The 20,940-nt window shown below is 58.1% G+C and overlaps 1 protein-coding gene across 1 annotated transcript; it reads right to left on the bottom strand.

The window, feature by feature from the left end:
• Positions 1-242: 242 nt before the first annotated feature.
• Positions 243-19,473, bottom strand: SPDEF (SAM pointed domain containing ETS transcription factor). The gene is made up of 6 exons (XM_040249073.1): positions 19,046-19,473; positions 7,520-7,978; positions 5,034-5,231; positions 3,320-3,367; positions 3,058-3,204; positions 243-913 (listed from the first exon to the last, which is right to left on the bottom strand). Exons 2-6 carry the CDS (start codon positions 7,953-7,955, stop codon positions 735-737), a joined length of 1,008 nt encoding a protein of 335 aa, XP_040105007.1. The 5' UTR covers positions 7,956-7,978; positions 19,046-19,473; the 3' UTR covers positions 243-734.
• Between the last annotated feature and the right edge of the window lie 1,467 nt (positions 19,474-20,940).

Genomic DNA, 20,940 nt, shown 5'->3' with positions numbered 1-20,940 from the left:
CCAGGCCAGGGGAGACGAGGGCCCCTCCAGCCCCTCGTGGGCCTTGAGGACTCACTGTCTTTCTCCCACTGCTTCTACCCATCAGCTGTCCCTTTCCTGTTTCCTGAGCATTGAGGCTCAGCTCAATGCTGCCTCCCCCAGGAAGCCTCCTTTGACCACCCCAGGTCCCTGAGACCACAACGACTTGCGTATGGATGGCCTCTGGGCTGTGCTTCACACTCACTGCAGACACTGGGACCACATCAGTTCCCTCGGATCTTTATTATCCATCCCCAGGGCACCCCTGGCTTCCCAACTCGGGGGTCCAGATGTCTCCTGGCACCACACCAGGTGCAGTGCTGGACGGGCAACAGAGGGCACTGGAGGGCAAGTGGCCTTGGCCAAGTCACTGCCATTCTGTCGGCTCTGCTCTGGAACGTCTGGGGTCAGAGGCTGCAACAGAGTGCAGGGCCCTTCCCTGGGAAGCCATGAGCACCGAGGACAGCCCTGCCTCCCTCCATCCTCCAGTGGACTGGCCGTGGAGCAGTCAGGCCCAAGGGGGAAGCACTGCCCGACCCTGGGGCTCTCTTCCCAGAGAGCTCACTGACATCTCTGGGAACAGGAGGCCATCCCCTCCCTGACCTTGAACTCTGGATGCCACAGACTGCCCTCTTTCCCAGCTCTGGGTCTGGCCGAAGCCGGGCAGGCAGGAGGGAGGTCTGGCGAGGGCACGTTTCAGGCCCGGGACCCGGCGCTCAGATGGGGTGCACGAACTGGTAGACCAGGCGCTGGGAGATGTCGGGCTTGCGGATGATGCCCTTCTTGTAATACTGGCGGATGGAGCGGCTCAGCTTGTCGTAGTTCATGGCGGGGCGGTTCTTGCGGATGCCCCACAGCCGGGCCACCTGCGCAGAGTCCTCAATTTTGAAGATGCCTGGGGCAGTGGGGGGCCCAGAGAGAGCCAGTGGAGCAGGAGGGAGAGAGACCAAGACCAGCAGATCAGCCTTGCAGAGTCAGGGGAGCCGGGGTCGCCCCAGGGCTGGGCCAGGCTGTGGGACCACAGACCGTCTCCCACAGCTGGGCTGAGGGTTAAATCAATGTGTAGGGAGGTGTAGCACAGGGCCCCGGGAAGTGGGGGATCCTACTGTGGACTCACAGAGCTCCTGGGTGCAGGGTGAGCCTGTGGTGGGTGACTCGGGGCCTTGAAGGCCTGGCCCTTGCCAGCACCGGCTCCTAAACAGCCCGCACTGAAGCCCTGTGGGGCTCCAGGCTGCGGACACAGCTCATTTCGCAAGGTCACCTGTGCAGTTTCCCAGCCTGCAAGACCTCTGTGGGATTCTCGGCCACTTCGGCCCACACAGCCATTTCTGGCAGGATGAATTGGCAAGAGACGGTTGAAAGAGTGGATTGGGAACCAAGCCCACCTGGGTTGGAATCCTGGCTCAGCCGTTTTCCAGCTTTAGAAGCTGAGATCCCCTTTTTCCGGTCAGTTAGAGGGGTTTGTGGTGACCACCGTCTTGGTGAGTAGTTACAGAAAGTCCTTGGAGCAGAGCCAGGAGGAAGGGGCTATTACTCACTAATATCCCCAGTGCTCCATCTAAAGCACCTGGCACAATCCAGGTCAGCACACCCTCTCCAGGCAGGCTTCCCAGATCACCCTGCGTTCCCTGATCTCCCTGTCCTCTATTATGGGATGGTCTCCCTGAGGGACCGGCTCACTCTGTCTCAAATACACATACGAGATCACCACACCTCGTGTAGGAACTTCCCTACCCCTCTTAAGCCCTTTCCCATCCCGAGCTCTGCACTCAGCCTCAGAGTCGCTCCTCTCTGAGGTCCTCCTCAACCCAGGTACAGCTGGTCCTATTGCAGCCAGATACGTTCTGCATACCAGCTCATTTCACTGTTGGTTTTCCTACAAGATTGTAGATCCCTCGAGGATGAGGTGTCACTGAATCCTCCCCACAGCTCCAGGACACTATGCTGCTGCTGCTGCTAAGTCACTTCAGTCGTATCCAACTCTGTGCGACCCCATAGATGGCAGCCCACCAGGCTCCCCCGTCCCTGGGATTCTCCAGGCAAGAACACTGGAGTAGGTTGCCATTTCCTTCACTGCATGAAAGTGAAAAGTGAAAGTGAAGTCGCTCAGTCATGTCTGACTCTTAGCGACCCCATGGACTGCAGCCCACCAGGCTCCTCTGTCCATGGGATTTTCCAGGCAAGAGTACTGGAGTGGGGTGGCATTGCCTTCTCCCCAGGACACTATAATCCTCCATAAATGTTGGCTGAGCAAGTGTGGAACCAGAGGAAGTGCTCAACCAAGGTTTGTTGGATGACTGAATCTAATCTGTTTCAAAAATACGAAGATTGGAGTCCGGGTACCCATAGCTACTAACGGCAGAATGGGACCTAGAACCCAGGTTTCTCGGCTCTGGGCCTTTTCCAAAACACACACCTGCACACCATCCAGCCCTGTGCTGGCCAGTGCCGTTACCACTAGCCACCTGTGGCTGTGAGTCCTTGAAAAGTAGCCAGTCTGAATTGAGATGCAGTGTAAGCGTGAAATACACACCAGATTTGAAAGACTTAATAAAACATCTCATTAATAATTTTATACCAATTATATGTTGAGATTAGAAGAACGTATAATATTGGATTAGATAGACGTATTATTAAAGTTAACTGTACCTGTTTTTAAGCATTTTAAACTGTGGCTACTTGAAAATCTAACACTGCCTGTGTGGTTTGCTCTGTATTTCTCAGGGGACACCACCAGCTTCCTCAGTGCAGCTCTGATGTTTTGAGGGTAGAGACTATGTCCCATTCTCAGTGGAGTTGTACGGCCCTGCTATGTCCCGGGCATGTGGCCGCTGGAGACCCTCAGCAGGCAGAGCCTGGCAGGGGACAGGTGTGGACACAGACTGCACAGACCCTGGGGTGGTTCAGGGTCCAGTGAGAGTGCATGTGTGATATTCAAGGCAAAGGTCGGGGCGGCTGCAGCCCCCTGCCCAGCGCCTGGCAGGACCACAGCTCCCCCCGCATCTCACACCTCCCCGTCCTGCCCCCAACACCACTCACCCTTCTCCTTGTTGAGCCACCGGATAAAGCGGCCGTAGCTGTGCGGCTTCAGCAGAAGCTCCTTGAGGAACTGCCAGAGGTGGATGGGCTGCCCGGAGCAGGACGAGTCCACCTCGCTGTCCGTCCAGCTCTCCTCGCTGGTCGAGGCTGGGCAGTCAAGAGGTGAGGGTGAGCGGGGAGCCCCAGTCCTCAGTGGCCGCCACCCCGTCGCCCTCCAGACCCGGAGCCCTGGCCGCGCACCTCCCTGCCCTGCCCGACTCACCGCAGAAGTGAATCGCCCCCGGGGACGTCCTCTCTTTCATCCAGGCAGCTGCGGGGCAAGGAGGGGAAGTTGGGACCCCAGAGAGACGCCCCCCAGGGGAGGAGGAGGGCGTTTGGGTAGAACTGTGGGGTCACAGAAGCCCCCCAACACTCCCACCCCACCCCCGCCTGGTGGCTCTCTCCCACCTGCCAATCTGGGAGACAGCTGCTTACAGAGCTGCTTCCTGGAAGAAAGTTTAGGATTTGGCAGCTGAGAGGGGCCTTCTGCGTGCAGCGCCTGGTTCAGAGAGGAGAGCGCAAGTCGAGCCCTGCCAGTCACCTGTGAAACGGGCCTGGGACACCCCCTCACAGGTCTTGCACGGAAGTGTGGTGATGAGGTCTGCACGGTGTCCCACTTAGAACCCGGCATAATAAAAACACTCCCTGCCCTCTGGCTGCCAGCTCCCTGCACCCCTCCACCCCCACCAGCTTCCCACCTGCCTCCCTCCCCAGAAAAGGCAGTGGGAGGTGGAGGCAGCCGCCTTCTGCCCACGCCACCACCCGGCTCTCAGCCTGGCACTGCCCACTGCTCTTGTCAGCCCCTGGCAAGTGGCCTGGGCTGGGGGCTGGACAGTGGTCTTTGATCAGGCCATGAGAGTGGGATCTGTCCCTTCATTCATCCTGGGCCCCAAGGGGCAGGGCCATGACTCAGGGAGCAGGGGACACAGGTTTGATCCCTGGTTTGGGAAGATCCCACATGCCGCAGGGCAGCTAAGCTCGTGTATCACAGCTACTGAGCCTGCGTGCCCTCGAGCCCGTGCTCTGCAACAAGAAAAGCCGCAGTAGTGAGAAGTCCGTGCCCTGCAACGAAGGGTAGCCCCACTTGCCATGACTAGAGAAAGCCCACTGGCAGCAGGGCAACAACAAAAATGAATAAAAACAGATAAATTTCAAAAAAGGGAATTCCCTGGCTGTCCAGTGGTTAGAGCTCTGTGCTTTTGCTGCCAAGGGCCTGGGTTCAATCCCTGGTTAGGGAACTGAGATCCCAAAAGCCATGCAGTCACACACACACATAAAAAAGATCAAAAATAGGTCTGCTGTACAAACAACGAAAGGGAACAAGGTCCAAGATACACTGTCCAGTACAGAGCAGCGTGATACTCATACTATTTGTGTTAGGAAACGGTAGATGTCACACTTACTCTTGCTTGTGTACGCACAGACTTCCCTTGGCAAGGTACCCGAGAAATGGGCACGGTGGTTGCCTCAAGGGAGGGGGATTGGGGGGCCAGGGGAGGGCCGAGAGAGGGGTACCCCCAAGGTATACTGTGGTTCACAACAGTTTGTTTTTTAAAAAATTCTGTACATTTATCGCCTTATTTCTGCTTTAATGAACTACAACAGAAAACAAACACAACATTTTCACAAGGACAAGGAAGGAGGACTTCGGAGTGTCCACAGTCCTGCATCCTCACAGTCCAAGCTATATCTTTAACTTGCTGCATGTTCTGTCCTGGGTTCTGCGGCCTTGATCAGGGTAGGCAGAGGGTCTGGGCTGGAGTGCTCACCCAGGGTCCAGGGAGGCAGCAGTCACTGGGGCTGGGATTCAGAACAGAACCCAGGTTGGCACAAGGGGCCGCTTCCCGTGTAACCCGCGGGCAGGCATCCTGGCCTAACTTCTCTCCTGATGTCCCCGGCTTGGAGCCTGGGGGTGGGGTGGGGAGTGCTCCACCCACCTGATTTCCAGATGTCCAGATGGGCGTGCAGCACGTCCCCGCCAAGGGGCGAGCGCTGGCGGAACTGCTCCTCGGACATGGCACACAGCTCCTTGCCCCCCAGCTCCTGGAAGGCCTTGCCCACGGGAGGCAGCCGGTACTGGTGTTCCGTCCACAGCAGCCACTTCTGCACATTGCCAGGGCTCCAGTCCACAGGGTCTGAGCAAGAGACACTCTTTCAGCCCCGGGGTCTGCTTGAAGGCACTGCCCCCGGGGGCCCCTCTGCCCTGATGGAGCCCCCCGTGGGAAACTATGCTCTCCTGGAACGGCCTCCAGGCCAGACAGAGGCTTGAGGGTTTCTGTGGAGGGGATTACCCAAGAAGAGAGGGGATGAGGGGAAGGATCCAGGGCCCCAAAAGCAAACGTGGCTCGGGGCAGGGGAGCCTGGAGCTTCTGCACCTCCATCTCACCTGGACCTCAGCTCCTCCCAGACCCCTCCTGCCCCTCCAAAGGACCCTTTGGGGAGCCCCAGCCCTGGAGGGGAAATTGATACTATACCAGAGACACCCCAGCTTCTTTCTTTCCCAGATTCCTCTTGCCTTCCCGAAACCCTCAAAGGACCAGAGAAAAACCCAACCAGGGATCGGCCCCACCCACTGCCTCACATTGAGTTTCACCGAGGAGGAAGCTAAGACCCCGAGGGGGCTCCCTCCCCTCGTCCAGCACCTGACAAAGGGCTGGCTGTCAGGGCGCTGCTCAGCGCATGCACCGACCGAGTGGGCACCGACCGAGTGGGCACCGACCGAGCGGGCGAAGGGCAGGACGCAGGGTGCTCATGGGACCGAGGCCCGGAGGGGCGTCCCTGGCTGGGCTCCAGCTGTCTCCCTGGGGAGCCGCCCTGGGGTGAGCCCAGCAGGACGCTGGGGGGGTGGGCAGCTGTGGCAGGGACACAATGGGGCCTCCAAGTGAATGCCAGCCCAGCGGGTGACCTGCAGACCGACCTGCCCCCACCTAATAGACCCATTTTCCTCCCCAGGGTCAAAGCCATTTGTTTCTGTCCCTATTGTTCACAGGGTAGGGCCCTCCCCAGCCCGGGGTGGGAGTGGAGGCACTGTGGGAAAACCTCCAGGGTGGGGGCTGGCTGCAGCGCTGGGCCACTGGGGGCAGGGTCCCTGAGCACAGGCTGCCTCAAGGGCGGCCCCAGCTGAGACTATTGTGGGGCAGGGCCTGGGCCCAAATGACTTTGGGGAGGAGGAGTCGGGCCTGAGGACCTTTCCTGTGTGGGAGGTTCAGACGCCAGGGCCCGAAGGCCAAGGAGATGCTTCAGACACACCCAAAGCTGGAGAGGCAATGGCAGGATGGGGATGGGGACCCAGCAGCCCCTCAACCAGCAGCATCAGCTCCGCAACCACACCCTCCCAGCCCCGGCACACACACACACACACACACACACATGCCTCACCTCCTCAAGCCTGCACCCCCACAGGACCAGAGACACATTGATCTATTTATCTATGATCTGTTTCGTCACTGTAACGTCAGCTTCATGAACAGAGGAGCCTTTCTGCTGTGTCCACGCTGAATCCCCCATATAAGGTATAAGGTCATATTAAGTGATTGTGTGTTGAGCATCTGCTAAGTCCAAGGTACCATCTCAGAAACTGGGGGTGTGTGTGCATGCGTGGTCAGTTGCTTCAGTCGTGTCTAATTCTTTGTAACCCCATGGACTGAAACCTCCCAGGCTCCTCTGATGGGATTCTCCAAGCAAGAATACTGGAGCGGGTTGCCTTGCCCTCCTCTGGGGGACCTTCCCGACTCAGGGATTGCACTGGCATCTCCTGAGTTGGTAGGCAGATTCTTTACCGCTGAGCCACAGGGAAGCAGGAGCTAGTGACAGAGCAGTGAACAAGATAAGTGAAAATCCCTGTCCTCGGGGCATGTACATTCCAGTGAGGGAGATAGTCGGGGAACAAGATAAACATGCAGCATGTCAGATGGTAGGAACCTCCAGAGAAATAAGGCAGGTTGGAGGAATAAGAGGCGGGGGTCTGGGCAGCAGTTTCAGTAGAAGGGTCAGGAAAGGCCTCATCGAGATGGTGCCATTTGAGTTAAGGCCTGAAGGAGGTGAGGGGTGAGCCAAGTAGATATCTGAACAGCACTCCGGGTTGAGGAACTAGCAAGTGCAAAGGTCCTGAGGTGTGAGCATATGGCAGAGGCAGGAGAGTCTGAAGCAGAACAGGCCGGGGGACCGTGGACTGACGTGTGAGAGGAGGTGGGCCAGGTGGTGTAGAGCTCCTAGTCATTCACCCGGTGCCTGCCACGTGGGGACACCAGGCTGGCATGGCCGGGCGCAGAGAGGCTGAGAACCTGGGCTCCCAGGCTCGCCGCTGCCGCGTTAGGGGCTGGCTGCAAGTGGAGAAGCACCAGCATCTCTGGGGGAGACCATGGTGTGCCAGGTGGCGCCCTCGCCCCTCCCGGTGGCCTCCGCTGGCAGAGGAGGGGCTCACCTGCCGTGATGTTGAGCAGCTTGCAGGCCGTCTCGATGTCCTTGAGCACCTCGCCCACCACCATGGACTGCACCTGCTCCAGCGAGTGCTCCTCCAGGGTTAGCCCGCCCGGGGCCAGGTCCAGGCTGCCCCCCGGGGCTTGGCTGTCGATGACCGGGCACTGCTCGGGCTCGTCGGGCGGCTCCGCCCGCGTGCTGGCCCCAGGGCCCTTGGCCGCCCAGCTGCTGTCCTCAGGGTACAGCATGTCAAAGTAGGAGAGGTAGAAGGTGGGCAGGCCCTGCTCAGGGGTGGCAGGTGGGCTGGGGCTCCAGTCCCGCCGCTCGGGCCCCGCCCCCGCCGCGGCCGCCTTCTCCAGGCCTGTTCGCAGCACGCTCTCCGGGGGCAGCAGAAGGCGGCCGGGCGGCCCGGGGCTCAGGCCCGGGCTGGCGCTGCCCATGCTCCTCGGGCTGGCGGCTGTGTCTACGGAAGCAGAAGAAGAGGGAGAGTTAGGCCCCGGTTGCTTCCCTGTCCCCGTGGGGGCCGCTAAGCTGGTTATGGAGATGAGGAGCCCAGTGGGCAGCGGCCGGCCTGGGAGAGAGCCGGGGCTTCCGGGTCACTGGGCAGCTGAGACGGGGCTGGGCAGACAGGCCTTGTGGCTGGGAAGGGGCGGTGCAGAGCTGCAAACAGACGGCTCCCTCACTCCCCGGGGAAGCTGGGGTGCTGGGAGCAGCGTATTTTTACACAAGTAACCTGTTTAAAACAATCTCCTGAGGTGCTTGATCTCATTCGGTCCTCACAAAGGAAGGCACAATTAGTTCCATTTGGCAGATGAACAAACTGAGGCCTGGACAAGGCGACTGGCCCCCCACCCAGATCCCAGTCTGCTGTTCGGTTGAGGAAGCTCCTTCTGTGGTGCTGGTGGTGGTTTGATTGCTAAGTCATGTCCGCCTCCTGCGACCCCATGGACTATAGCCCCCCAGGCTCCTCTGTCCATGGGATTCTCCAGGCAAGAATACTGGAGTGGGTTGCCATTTCCTTCTCCAGGGGATCTTCCCTACCCAGGAATCAAACCTGGATCTCCTGCGCTGCAGGCAGCTTCCTAATCTTTTCTGCTGGAGCAAAGCTTGTTTCCTTTTGTTCTGCCCTTGAAGAGGGTAGGGAAGGGAAAAGGTCACCATAATCTCCCACGGGCCAGGTGAAGACAGCAAGGAGCAAGTGAGGGTGTGGCAGGGAGAAGCCCCTTCCAGATCGGGTAGGCTGCCCCCTGCCCCTCCCACAGGGCCGATTTTGTGAGTTCTGTCGTTCAGTCGTGTCTGACTCTGTGACTCCGTGGACTGTAGCCCGCCAGGCTCCTCTGTCCATGGGATTCCCTAGGCAGGAATACTGGAGTATTCTTGACCCAGAGATTGAACCCAGGTCTCCTGCATTGCAGGTGGACTCTTTACCCCTGGGCCACCAGGAAAGCCCCACAGGGTTGTGTGGGGAGTATGGATAAACTCCCAGCCCAACGCTGCTGAGGTGACCCCCCCAGCAGCACAGGTATGGGTGTGCGCGGCGCCACCCCCACTCAGGGCCAGGCTCCTGGTACACGCCCCGCCTCGTCCTGCCCTGAAAGTTGCTGCCGTGGCCTCTCCCAGCTCCTGGGCCCTCTCCTCTCCCCTCACGCCTTGGAGGAACTCGCAGCTCCCAGGTGGGAGGTGCCTACGTGCACATTTACAACAGCCCACTTTCCCCACAACTACAGGGGCTGGAGAGAAGGCCGAGGCCCACGGGGACAAATGAGGCCCTCAGCAAGTCACCCCCACTCTCCCCGGCCCCACCAAGGCCACCCAGGGGGCACCGCTTGGCCTCAACGCGAACTAGAGGCCTCCCTCCCATCGGTCCCCAGGCTCTGCTGCCCTCCCCCAGACCTTTTTCTCTAGCCCCACATTGGAGCCCAGCACTGGAACTCCAGATTGGAGGTTTGGATAAAGCAGGGGACTTGCAAGGTGTACTTACATCAAAGAACTGGGGGTCCCTGGGATACTTCCGTGGCTTGAGAGTCACGAATACGTCAGGACAGATGTGGGAGATGATCAACAAATACATGCTCCCCGTAACACAGATAAACCCTACAAGGGCAAGCTCCTAAGTGCCCTTTCTTGGGGGTATTTATAATCCCGACGGTGGGATCCCTCACCTAGAGCCAGACATACTGGAGTGTGAAGTCAGGTGGGCCTTAGAAAGCATCACTACAAACAAAGCTAGTGGAGGTGATGGCATTCCAGTTGAGCTGTTTCAAATCCTGAAAGATGATGCTGTGAAAGTGCTGCACTCAATATGCCAGCACATTTGGAAAACTCAGCAGTGGCCACAGGACTGGAAAAGGTCAGTGTTCATTCCAATCCCAAAGAAAGGCAATGCTAAAGAATGCTCAAACTACCGCACAATTGCACTCATCTCACACGCTAGTAAAGTAATGCTCAAAATTCTCCAAGCCAGGCTTCAGCATTACGTGAACCGTGAACTTCCTGATGTTCAAGCTGGTTTTAGAAAAGGCAGAGGAACCAGAGATCAAATTGCCAACATCCGATGGATCATGGAAAAAGCAAGAGAGTTCCAGAAAAACATCTATTTCTGCTTTATTGACTATGCCAAAGCCTTTGACTGTGTGGATCACAATAAACTGTGCAAAATTCTGAAAGAGATGGGAATACCAGACCACCTGACCTGCCTCTTGAGAAATCTGTATGCAGGTCAGGAAGCAACAGTTAGAACTGGACCTGGAACAACAGACTGGTTCGAAATAGGAAAAGGAGTACGTCAAGGCTGTGTATTGTCACTCTGCTTATTTAACTTATATGCAAAGTACATCATGAGAAATGTTGGACTGGAAGAAACACAAGCTGGAATCAAGATTGCCGGGAGAAATATCAATAACCTCAGATATGCAGATGACACCACTCTTATGGCAGAAAGTGAAGAGGAACTCAAAAGCCTTTTGATGAAAGTAAAAGAGGAGAGTGAAAAAGTTGGCTTAAAGCTCAACATTCAGAAAACGAAGATCATGGCATCTGGTCCCATCACTTCATGGGAAATAGATGGGGAAACAGTGGAAACAGTGTCAGACTTTATTTTTTGGGCTCCAAAATCACTGCAGATGGTGATTGCAGCCATGAAATTAAAAGATGCTTACTCCTTGGAAGAAAAGTTATGACTAACCTAGATAGCATATTCAAAAGCAGGGACATTACTTTGCCGAATAAGGTCCATCTAGTCAAGGCTATGGTTTTTCCTGTGGTCATGTATGGATGTGAGAGTTGGACTGTGAAGAAGGCTGAGCGCTGAAGAACTGATGCTTTTGAACTGTGGTGTTGGAGAAGACTCTTGAGAATCTCTTGGACTGCAAGGAGACCCAACCAGTCCATTCTGAAGATCAGCCCTGGGATTTCTTTGGAAGGAATGATGCTAAAGCTGAAACTCCAGTACTTTGGCCACCTCATGCGAAGATTTGACTCATTGGAAAAGACTGTGATGCTGGGAGGGACTGGGGTCAGGAGGAGAAGGGGACAATAGAGGATGAGATGGCTGGATGGCATCACGAACTCGATGGACATGAGTCTGAGTGAACTCCGGGAGTTGGTGATGGACAGGGACGCCTGGCGTGCTGCGGTCATGGGGTCGCAAAGAGTCGGACACGACTGAGCGACTGAACTAGCTAAACTGATACTTTGAACAGTGTTCTCAAAATGTGCCTGGATCAGCAGCATCAGCACCACCTAGGGACTCATGAGGAACTCGAATTCTCAGGCCCACAGCAGAGCTACTGACTCAGAAGCTCAGGGGTAGCGAGGAAGGCCCAGCAAGGCATTTATTTTCTTTTTTTTTCCGGCCACACCTCACGCTTGTGTGAGCTTGGGCTTCCCTTGTGGCTCGGCTGGTAAAGAATCTGCCTGCAATGCAGGAGACCTGGGTTCAATGCCTGGGTTGGGAAGATCCCCTGGAGAAGGGAAAGGCTTACCCACTTCAGTATTCTGGCCTGGATAATTCCATGGACTCTATAGTCCATGGAGTTGCAGAGTCGGAGACGACTGAGTGACTTTCACACACTCACGCTTGTGGAAACTCAGTTCCTTGACCAGGGATTGAACCTGTACCCCCTACAGTGGAAGTTGAGAATCCTCACCACTGGATTGCCAGGGAATTCCCAGCAATGTGTTTCAACAGGCCCTTTGATTGTGATGGGGGTTCAAGTTTGAGAACCGCTGCTTTGAAGGCACCTGGCCATTATGAGGGGGAGGCTTTACTAGAAGCCCTGTAGACCTGCTCAGCCGTAGTGAGCAGGTGGGGTAGAGAAAGAGCCCCGTTTGGAAGGTTCTGGCTTCTATACCTGGGGCTGCAGCTAGTGCAACTGCATGCAACTCGGAAAATAACGCCCTTTCCTCTCTGGGTAGTGCGGCTTGGTGAGTGGAGCCCAAGTGGAACTTCCCTTGTCCCTTACCCTTGTGCAGTACCCAACCTGCCCAACCTGACTTGGCAGCTCTGCTCTTCCTAGTGGCACAGAGAATGCCAGCAAGAAAGAAAGGTGTTCCCTTTCATTTCAAGTCTCCCTTTCAAGTTCCTTTAAAAAGTGACAAGGAAGGAAAGGTCGGGGTGGGGTGGGGTGGGCAAGGATGGGGGGGCCAGGATTGCGGGGGACAGAGGGCAGGCCTGGAATCATTTCAAGTCCTTCTGTGCAAACACACATGTGTGCTGTGGGCCCATATTATTTACCCAGGCAGAGCCAACAGCCCGCTCTGCCTTGGGTCCCCACCCCGGCTTGTGCCCACACCCTACCCCCCGGGGAGCCCCACCCCTGGAGAGCCTCCTCAACCCCACCCTCCCCTCATCACCCCTCGCCTGCCTCCCGCCCCATCCACGTCCCCAGAACTCCCCGACCTGCCACGTTAGGACCGTCCCTGCCAACACCTTGGGCCATGTGCCAGGGAGACGGAATCTTTTCCAACAGGCAGGAGAAATCGCCTCCCTCGTGGCCCTCCTGTTTGCTTGGCCTCGGTCACAGGTAGGACAGGGGCACAGTGGCACGAGGGGTCAGTGAGGATGAATGGCTAGGGTGGGGGGCAGCATCGGCCAGGCGAGGACATGACGACACGTCCCTGACACACTGGTCAAGCGACTTCGGAAGCCCTCGCCTTCCCCCCTTCCCGAGAGGGCCCGAGTGCTCATCCCTGTGCTGTGGCGGGGAAGCTACTGCAGAGAACTGAATGACTCAGAGGCAGGTCTTCCGGCTCTTGGCCCGGGGAGCCTTCACCAGCAGAGACCTCCCGCCTTCTCCTCCACACCCCACATTCCAGCCCCCTGTCACCTTGCCCCTAAATGCCAAGAAACCTGCTCTCAACCAAGGCTTGGTCCCAGCTCCAACACCTCCCTGGTGAAAAAGAAGTTAATGATTAACCATGCGGCGGGAGGAAAGAGCCTATGGCCTGCAGGTGGGACGCAGTGTGGAAGGCTGAGGCCAGTCCAGGGGACCTGGGTTTTCTGGTCAACGAGCCAGGGGCTGGTGTGCCCAGCCTGCAACACTGGCATCTTCTCCAGGCTCTGGGGCTGGACCCGGGAGGGCAGAGAACGCACATCAAGTGCCTCCTGTGACCAGAGCATGTGCACACGTTACCCTTTTACTACCCACAGGGACTCCAGCGCCCTGGATGTGGATGTGGACAGTAGGGCTCAGAGAGGCCACGCAGCTTGCCTGAGGGCCCCAGCTGGTCATGGGCGGTCTCTGCTCTTGTACCACGTGCCCTCGGAGGCTCCTGCTCTGGCTGGTCCCATCTCCCCAGGGCCCTGCCCACCTCCTGATTGGCCAGCTTGGTCCTCCAGAGTTCATTCGCGCCTCCTATCCGCTCACTCCACTGCACGGTCAAGCTTGTTTCCCTCCAACACCCTTTCATCAGGCAGCCCTGGGCTCTAGAACCTCCCATGGCTCCCCACCGCCCTGCCTGATCCCAGGGGCTGATGCCCGCCTCTGAGCATTGGAGCTCAGAGCCCAGAGCGGGAAACAGATTTATTCACTGGTTAGGGGCAGGGTCGGGGGCAAAGCACATATCCAGGCTCTGATGGGAGCGGTGTTTCTCCCTCGGACCCTGAGCCGGGGGCCTGACGCGCCTTGTTTTCTCTATTTTCTCTTGTTTTCGCTGCCCCCTGCCCACAATGCCCCTTCCTTCTCATCACAGTTCAGCCCGACGTCCTCCCCAGCCGCTCCTTCCTCTGACTTCTCAGCTCTCCCCATCTGTATAGTTCAGCCATGAGGACATTTGTGGGTGATGGTCTCCACACAGGGACACTGGGAAAAGAAGGCTCAGAGAATGGCCGGGAGGGATCCGCAGTCACACAGCACAGCCTGGATCACTGCGCCCGAGGGTCCTGCGACAAATCCCGGCTCTGCCAGGTCCTGGTCCCTCCCAACAGCCCAGGCCCAAGGGGCTGCCCGTCTCCTGAGCGATGCCTCCAGCTCCCAAAACCTCGAGCTGATCTTTTCTGGATTAAGGCTCAGCGTGTCCTGATTCCCTCCTGCCCAAGAGGCACTGCCTCTGACTCCAGACAAAGAAGTTTGGTAACAGCTGGTGGAGGCCAAGGCCCAGAGACAGGGCAGATTCACGCGGCTGCAGCCAGAGGGATTACCACCTCGGCCCCTTCTCTCCACACCTCGTGGTCCCCCAGGAAGACAGAGAGGGAAGAGGGGGCAGGGGGACCCAAAGTCAGAGATTTACAGCAGCTGTTTCCTGCCCCTCGGGGCCACCCGGACATTAGAAAGACGCTCAGACAGCCCCAGGGAGTCACCAGGAGGTCTTCACTGAGGCCCCCGGGGTCATGAGGGTGGAGCCTGTCTCTCACATCCTGCTCAGCTCTTACCCCAAGTGGGCTTGTGGGGGTGGGGGTGGAAATATGCCTCGAGCCCCCACCTCAATCCTGAGACACAACCTTAGTCTGCCCAGGGCCCAGGACTGCAGGCCCTCGGAGGAGAGGGGAGGGGCTGGGGCAAGGTGTGACAGGCCTGCCACTCTGCCCAGAGGCTCCTCGATCCAGCACCTGGGGGCAGACCGCCTCTGGTTTCCCCACCTCTGTAGGCCCTTCCCTCCCTCCGTCCCAGCCTCTGGGTCCACATGAATGGGTCTGAATCAGGGGGCTTCAAGAGTGTGGCCCCTGGGAGCCCTGCAGAGTGGGCAGGGGCCACATGGTCCTGTCCCCTCAACCCCCAGGCAGTTGGTCAGCACCTTGGAGAGAAGCCGGGCCTGCCCAGGCCAGCGCCCAGGGCCCGCCTGCTGCAGTCTGAAGCCTCCCTGCCTCTGGCCTCGGCCTTCATGCTCTCCTGGACAGGCACTTCCCCCTCTGCCCACTGCCCCCATCCAGCCCCCTCACTGCTCCTGGGACAGCTGCTACACTCCCAGGAAAATGCAGCTCCCCTGCCCTCCAAGACTGCTCTTCAAACTAGCTAGATCCAGGGACTTCTCTAGTGATCCAGTGGCTAGGGTTCCAGGCTTTTACTACTGAGGGAACAGGTTCAATCCCTGGTCAGGGAACTAAGATACCACCTGCAGCACAACGCAGCCAACATAAAAGAAAGAAAGAAATGAGCTGGAAACAACTAGCAGGAGCAAAAGGTCGACCTGGGGAGCCAGCCCACAGGCCCAGGGAGACTTGGGAGTAGGGTCGGGGCCAAGCAGCAGAAGATGGCGTGGGAAACAAAAAGAGTCTGGGGACATCAAGGAGCTGTGGTCAGCTCAGATGGTAAAAGTGTCTGCTTGCAATGCAGGAGACCTGGGTTCGATCCCTGGGTCGGGAAGGTCCCCTGGAGAAGGAGATGGCCACACACTGCAGTGTTCTTGCCTGGAGAATCCCATGGACAGAGAGGAGCCTGGTGGGTTGCAGTCCATGGGGTCGCACAGAGCGACTTCGCTTTCTGTGTTGCCCACTGTTACCATAGGCAGCCAGGAGCCTGAGGCGTGAGTATGTACCAGCACCACCTCCCATTCGCTCCCGCACGGGGCGGGGGGAATCACAGGCATCCACTTCCTGTTTCCCCCCCTAATCCCGCCTCACTGACACCACTTCTAGCCCTTCCAGGGACAAGGTGAAGGCCAAATAAATAAACTGCTGGGCTCCCCCGCGGTCTCCTGGGGCAGCCAGGATTGTTCCCACCTGACAGGCAGGGGCGGTGAGTGCCTGGGGGCATGTGTCCATGGTGACCGGGAAGGGACTGGACTCAAGACTGGGCTCTGCCCTCTTTCCTGCTGAAGTCTTGGCACCTTCCGACTTCTAGGGTCACCCCTGTTGCCTCCCCCAGGCTACCTGTGGGGCTAGCCCCACAAAAGTCGCATTGGGGGGTCTGGGTGGCATGGAGGCCTGAAGCCTGCAGCTACAGGACCCTCAGCCCCAAGCTCACTCCTGTATTCAAGTTTGCTCCAAATGGGTGGGAGGCCTGGAAAGAACTCGAGGCCTCAGCATCAGGAGAAGGGGATTCATAATCTTCTGTTTCTACCGTATCGGAGGCCCTGGGCAGCCCCTGGTCTCCATGGCCTCATTCTCCTCCTCTGTTCTCCCAGGAGGTAAGTCAGCTCCCAGAGCTCTTCTGCCCCAGACACTGTCTGAAGTCTGTGACCCCATGACCTCCATCATGCCCACCAGGCTGACTTGGGTTGGACATCAGAGGCAGGAAGAACTGGTCCCAGCAGCCCTCAGGCCAACTCGCTGCCCCGATAGCAGAGACCTGGGCCCCACCCTGTTACCAGGTCCAGGTGCTGGGACCCTAACCCAGGCGGTAACCCCAGAGCTGGAGAGAAAAGGAAGGGCCCCTTGGATTCTGGCGGTCCCAGACGGACCTCATCAGCCCTTCCTACAGCCCAGGGAGTGCTCTGGCCCATCTGACTCCCTCAGAGTCCCCCTTCAGGCCCTGGCCTAGGAGGAGTGACCTGGAGGAGTTTGGAGGCCCTGAGAGGTGGGAGAGGAGAATCTGGCAGGGGCACCTCCTGGACTGGGAACATGCAAACGAGGCCGGGGAAGGAGCCTGGCATTAAATGTCAGGAAGGGCCCAGGGCAACTCAGCTTGTGCAAAGTTTGCTTTGGGAAGAGTTGTTCCACCTGACAGGCCACTCTCTTGGCCGGGGGTGCAGGGTGGGGCATGGAACAGGGTGGGGGCGGGGTGGGAGCAGGGGAGGGTCCCACACTGTTTTGAGCCCTAACCCTAGCTCCAGCAGTGGGGCAAGAAACTCAGTTGAATGTCTGTTGAATGGGCTGTTAATAGCAGGTCTTAAAGGGGTTGTGGAGATTGAGGGGGACAGTGGATGGAAATTCCTGGCGAATTACAATGGGCTGAGCATGCAGGAAGGTGGCAGGTGAGGGGATGGGGCTGGAGAAGAGTGAGGGAAAGGTAATAGGGTGAAGAGTGAGGGGAACAAAGGAAGAAGCAGGTGCTGATGCTGGAGGGGCAGGGCCAAAGGGTGGAGTCTGGGGGAGAGTTGAAAATGGTGATGGGAGAGGCCTGGACCTTGCCCCAAGGTCAGCCTGCTCTCTAGCCTGGTCCAGGGCAGCTGCTGGCTTCACTCACTCCTCCCCGGCCTCTAGGAGGAGCCCGAGCCAGAGGCCCCCACTTCCCCTGACCTCAGCCTAGGAGACCAGACTGGGAAAGCACTCAAGTTTCGCAAAGTGGCAAATCCCGCCAGCCAGCCTGCCTCCACCAACTCCTACACAGCCTTCAAAACCCCACTCCAGGTTGCTCCTTCCATGAAGCTTCCTTTCACAGAGGAGACCACCTTGTCTAACCTGCTGCAAGCGCAAGGAGTCAGAGTGACTTGCCTGAGGTCACACCTTGCGGGTTCTGACCTGCGCCTTCTTGCCCTCCGCCAGAGGGCCTTGACCCCAGTTACATTCAGGCTGCACCAAGTCTGTCAGCACTCAGCTGTGCTCTAGTTTGTTGCAGGGTTATCCCCTTTATGGCTGCAACCACCTCCGCAGCAGGAGGTGGGCTCTCCTGGTTCTTCTACTCACTGCCAGGGTCACACTTTCTGAGCATTGATTGAGCACCTACTGAATTCCACGCTATTTCCTCAGGCTTGGTTGACAAGAGAAGTTTTGTGTAATCCAGAGGCTTATGGCAACCAAGTGACACAGCATCTGCCAGTGTTTTATAATCAGCAACACAATAACCGAGTCTGGCAGGGGCTGAGCTTTCAGCTCTGGGCCCCTCATGGTGCCTGTTCAGCTCTCAAAGTGGCAGGTGGTCCCTGACCCCATGAGAGACCACCTCCTCCACACCCCAACTTCCCGGGAGCTCTGAATTCTGAATCTGGGGGAGCTCTGAGCAGCTGGGCGGGGGGAGTCCCTGGCTCTGGCCCTCTCCCCAATGATCAGGCGTGAGCGGATTGGCTGGCTGAGCTGAGCCCTGGCCTGGGCACCCCATCTGATGGGTAATCTCCTGCCTGCCACCTGGGGCCTGGGGCAGCCCCAGCGCCTGTTTGCTCTGTTACTCAGGCGAGCAGCTGGGGAGATGATGGTTGCTTTACTGGGGGGTGGCCATGAAGCTGTTTATCAGGGAGGTAGGGGCAGGAAGTGAGGCCAAGTCCTAGCCCTGGCTAAAGAGGAGCAGAAAGGCCATGGCTGTCAGGCAGGGGATAGCCTGCTTGAGGCCTGGCTGCGGGCTGCTGGGTGGGCCCAGCTGCAGGGGAGAGGGGCCCTGGGCTAGCTCAGGGCACTGCCCCACCCCCCGCATGCACACATGCACACACACCTTGTCCAGCTCCAGAGAAGGCTCCAGCCACCGAGACCCTTCAGCCCTCCACATTGTCATCCCCACCACCCAGGTCCTTCCCTCCCCACAGGAGGCACCTGGCAAGTCTTAGAAAGGGGCACCCCCAGGCACCCCCCTGCCCTCACCTGCACTGTTTTCCCCACGTGCCCAGAGGCCCTGTGCTTCCCCAGGGACCCAAGGCAATCACTTAGATCCCCTGGTTCCCGCGCTCACAATGCCCACTCCACTCCCCCAAGCCCGTGGGCTCTGGGACTATAGCCCCTGCTCCAACCCCAGACCCTATCCCTGACCCGGAGCCTCCAGGCTCCAGCAGGGCCCTGCCCACTCGTGACCAGGCTCTGAGAGACCCTGCCCCTGGCACAGTGGCCACTCTGGCAGCCACAGAAAGGCTGCTTGTGTTTCACTAGCCAAGCAGAACCAGCCTGGTCTCGGGGCCGAGGCTCCGCACCTGCAGAGCCGCCTCCCCTCAGGCTGGGCAGGGTGGGCTCAGTGTGGAGCCCAGATAGGGGGTCATCACAGAGGTGGGGCATCCCAGGCCGCCCTCCCCAGGCCGGGGGCCTCAACCGGGCTCTAGGGTCAGCCCAGGGTCGGGGGGCAGACCGGGCAGGCAGCATGCACAGGGATCGGGGGCTTCTGAGGGTGAAGGACCCAGATCAGAGTCATCAACACGCGGGAGCCCGGCGTTGAATGCTCCCTCCACCACGCACCTCCTCAGAGCTGGCAGGGGAAAGCCCCCATGGCCAGGCACTGCCCCCCACCAGACTTACCCGTTAGCTGCCTGGTGCCCAAGGAGTCGTCCGCGGCGGTGCCAACTTTGGGGGCCAGGGGGAGGCGCGGGCAGCTGGGACCACTGCTGGGTCTCAGCCAGGCATCTGGGTCGCCGGCAGTACCAGGGGCCGGCAGGACCGAGGGCGGAGGTGGCACACGGGTGGGCCGCCGGGGGCCTGGCCACCCTCGACGGGCAGCTCTCTGAGGTCTCAGGGCTGCGTGCCCCGTAGGGAGCCCCCCTGCCCCCAGCTCAGGGCCACTTGCTGGCACCGTGGCAAGACCCAGCCAGGGGGGCTTACGAGGGAGGCCGCAGTGGGCTCGGGGCACCGGGTCTGCAGGGCAGTGTGGACGCGGGCGGAGTGCAGGAATGTGCTGGGAGGAAGTTAGGCGGCATGAGATGAAGAGTTGGCCGGAGCCTGATTTCCCATTATAAGTAATCCTTCCGTATTTACCTGAACAAATACGCTCCCTGCTTACCTCAGACCACAGACGGGCTCCTGGTTAACCCTTGCAGGCCTCCCCCTCCTCGCTGGGGGAACCACCCCCTGGCAGCCCAGGAACTCTGCGTTCACTCACTCACTCATTCATTAGTTGGTATATAGATACCGAGTTCATCTTACGTGCAAGGTACAGGGGCTATATCGAGTGGGGTCAGCTGAGGGCAGGGAACGGATGAGCAGGCAGCATTGGAAAAAGCCCAGTGGAGGGATGTGGGAGAACAGTGACGATGCACATCGGGCAAAGGAAGTCAGCAAGGGCTTCCTGGAGGAGGCGCTCTCTGGCTCCCCAGGTCAGGGATGGAGAGAGCTTTGGGGCAAGAGACCCAAGGCTCATAGGCCCACCCACCCTAAGTTCTGTGTGCTCCACAGGGCCTGACGCAGGCCTGTCATACCGTGGTGCTGAGGAAGGACCGGTAGCTCGCTTTCCCAGGCCCGGAGTGGCGGTCAGCCAGCAGCAGCTTGCTCTCCACAGTCCCCGTGGTGGGAGGCACAGAAGCTCCAGCCCCAGCACCCACCCGGGCTCCTCCGCCTCCGAGAGACACAGCAAGGCCACGTAGCCAAGCTCTCAGCTTCTTCCTCATCCTGCCAGGTGGGTTGAGGGCTGCCCTGTCCTCCAGGGACTCTTGCTCTGAATCACCTTGGAAGGGCACCTGGCATCTGCAACCCCCACGCTGTCAGACGGAGGCGTTTTAGAGAGTACTTATTGTTATTTTCCCATTTCAGAAGTAATTGTGTGACCGCAGCCACACAATTGTGTGACAACCTACAGTATGGTTTTTCTAGGGCTTCAGGAAGATTCCAAGGTCTTCAGAACTAGCCCCCTCACCGTAACTGTTGCCAAAATTCTCTTCCATATGGTTGTACTTTTCACCCTGGAGAGCCTGTGCTTAGCTGTTAGCTATCACAGGTGCCTTGGTAAGGAGGAATTATCCGAGTCATTTCCCTGAGAAGGAGGTAGGATGTAATGGAAATTGGGGAGGTAACACGAGTTCCTAAAATGACTACCATCAACCATCCCAGCCTTCCAGAACCAAGAGAAAAAGAAAGACCCCCAACATTCCCAGGCGGGACCTTCTCTCCATTCTCCCAGAAGCTTGTGCTTATATCAGCACTAATAGTAATAGTCACTGAGCGCTTACTAAGTGCCAGGCACAGTTTATCGCTCACAAGATGCTAAGGTATTGACCATATTATAAGTACTGTAACATGGGTAAGTACAGGGAGCATCCAATAAATGCTCATTGAATGGATGGGGTGTCATAGATAGTTACCCCCAATGTCCATTCTCTTTTCCTCAATACACAAACACTTACTTTACCTGGGAACTTAGCTACCTGGAATTAAGACTATCTCAGGCTCCCTTGCAGCTAGATGTGACTGTGACCAAGTAGCAG

Source organism: Oryx dammah, unplaced genomic scaffold (assembly GCF_014754425.2).
Source record: "Oryx dammah isolate SB20612 unplaced genomic scaffold, SCBI_Odam_1.1 HiC_scaffold_11, whole genome shotgun sequence".
Taxonomy (NCBI): Eukaryota; Metazoa; Chordata; class Mammalia; order Artiodactyla; family Bovidae; genus Oryx; species Oryx dammah.
The sequence above is the reverse complement of the archived record's forward strand: the minus strand, read 5'-3'. Positions and strand labels throughout refer to the sequence as shown.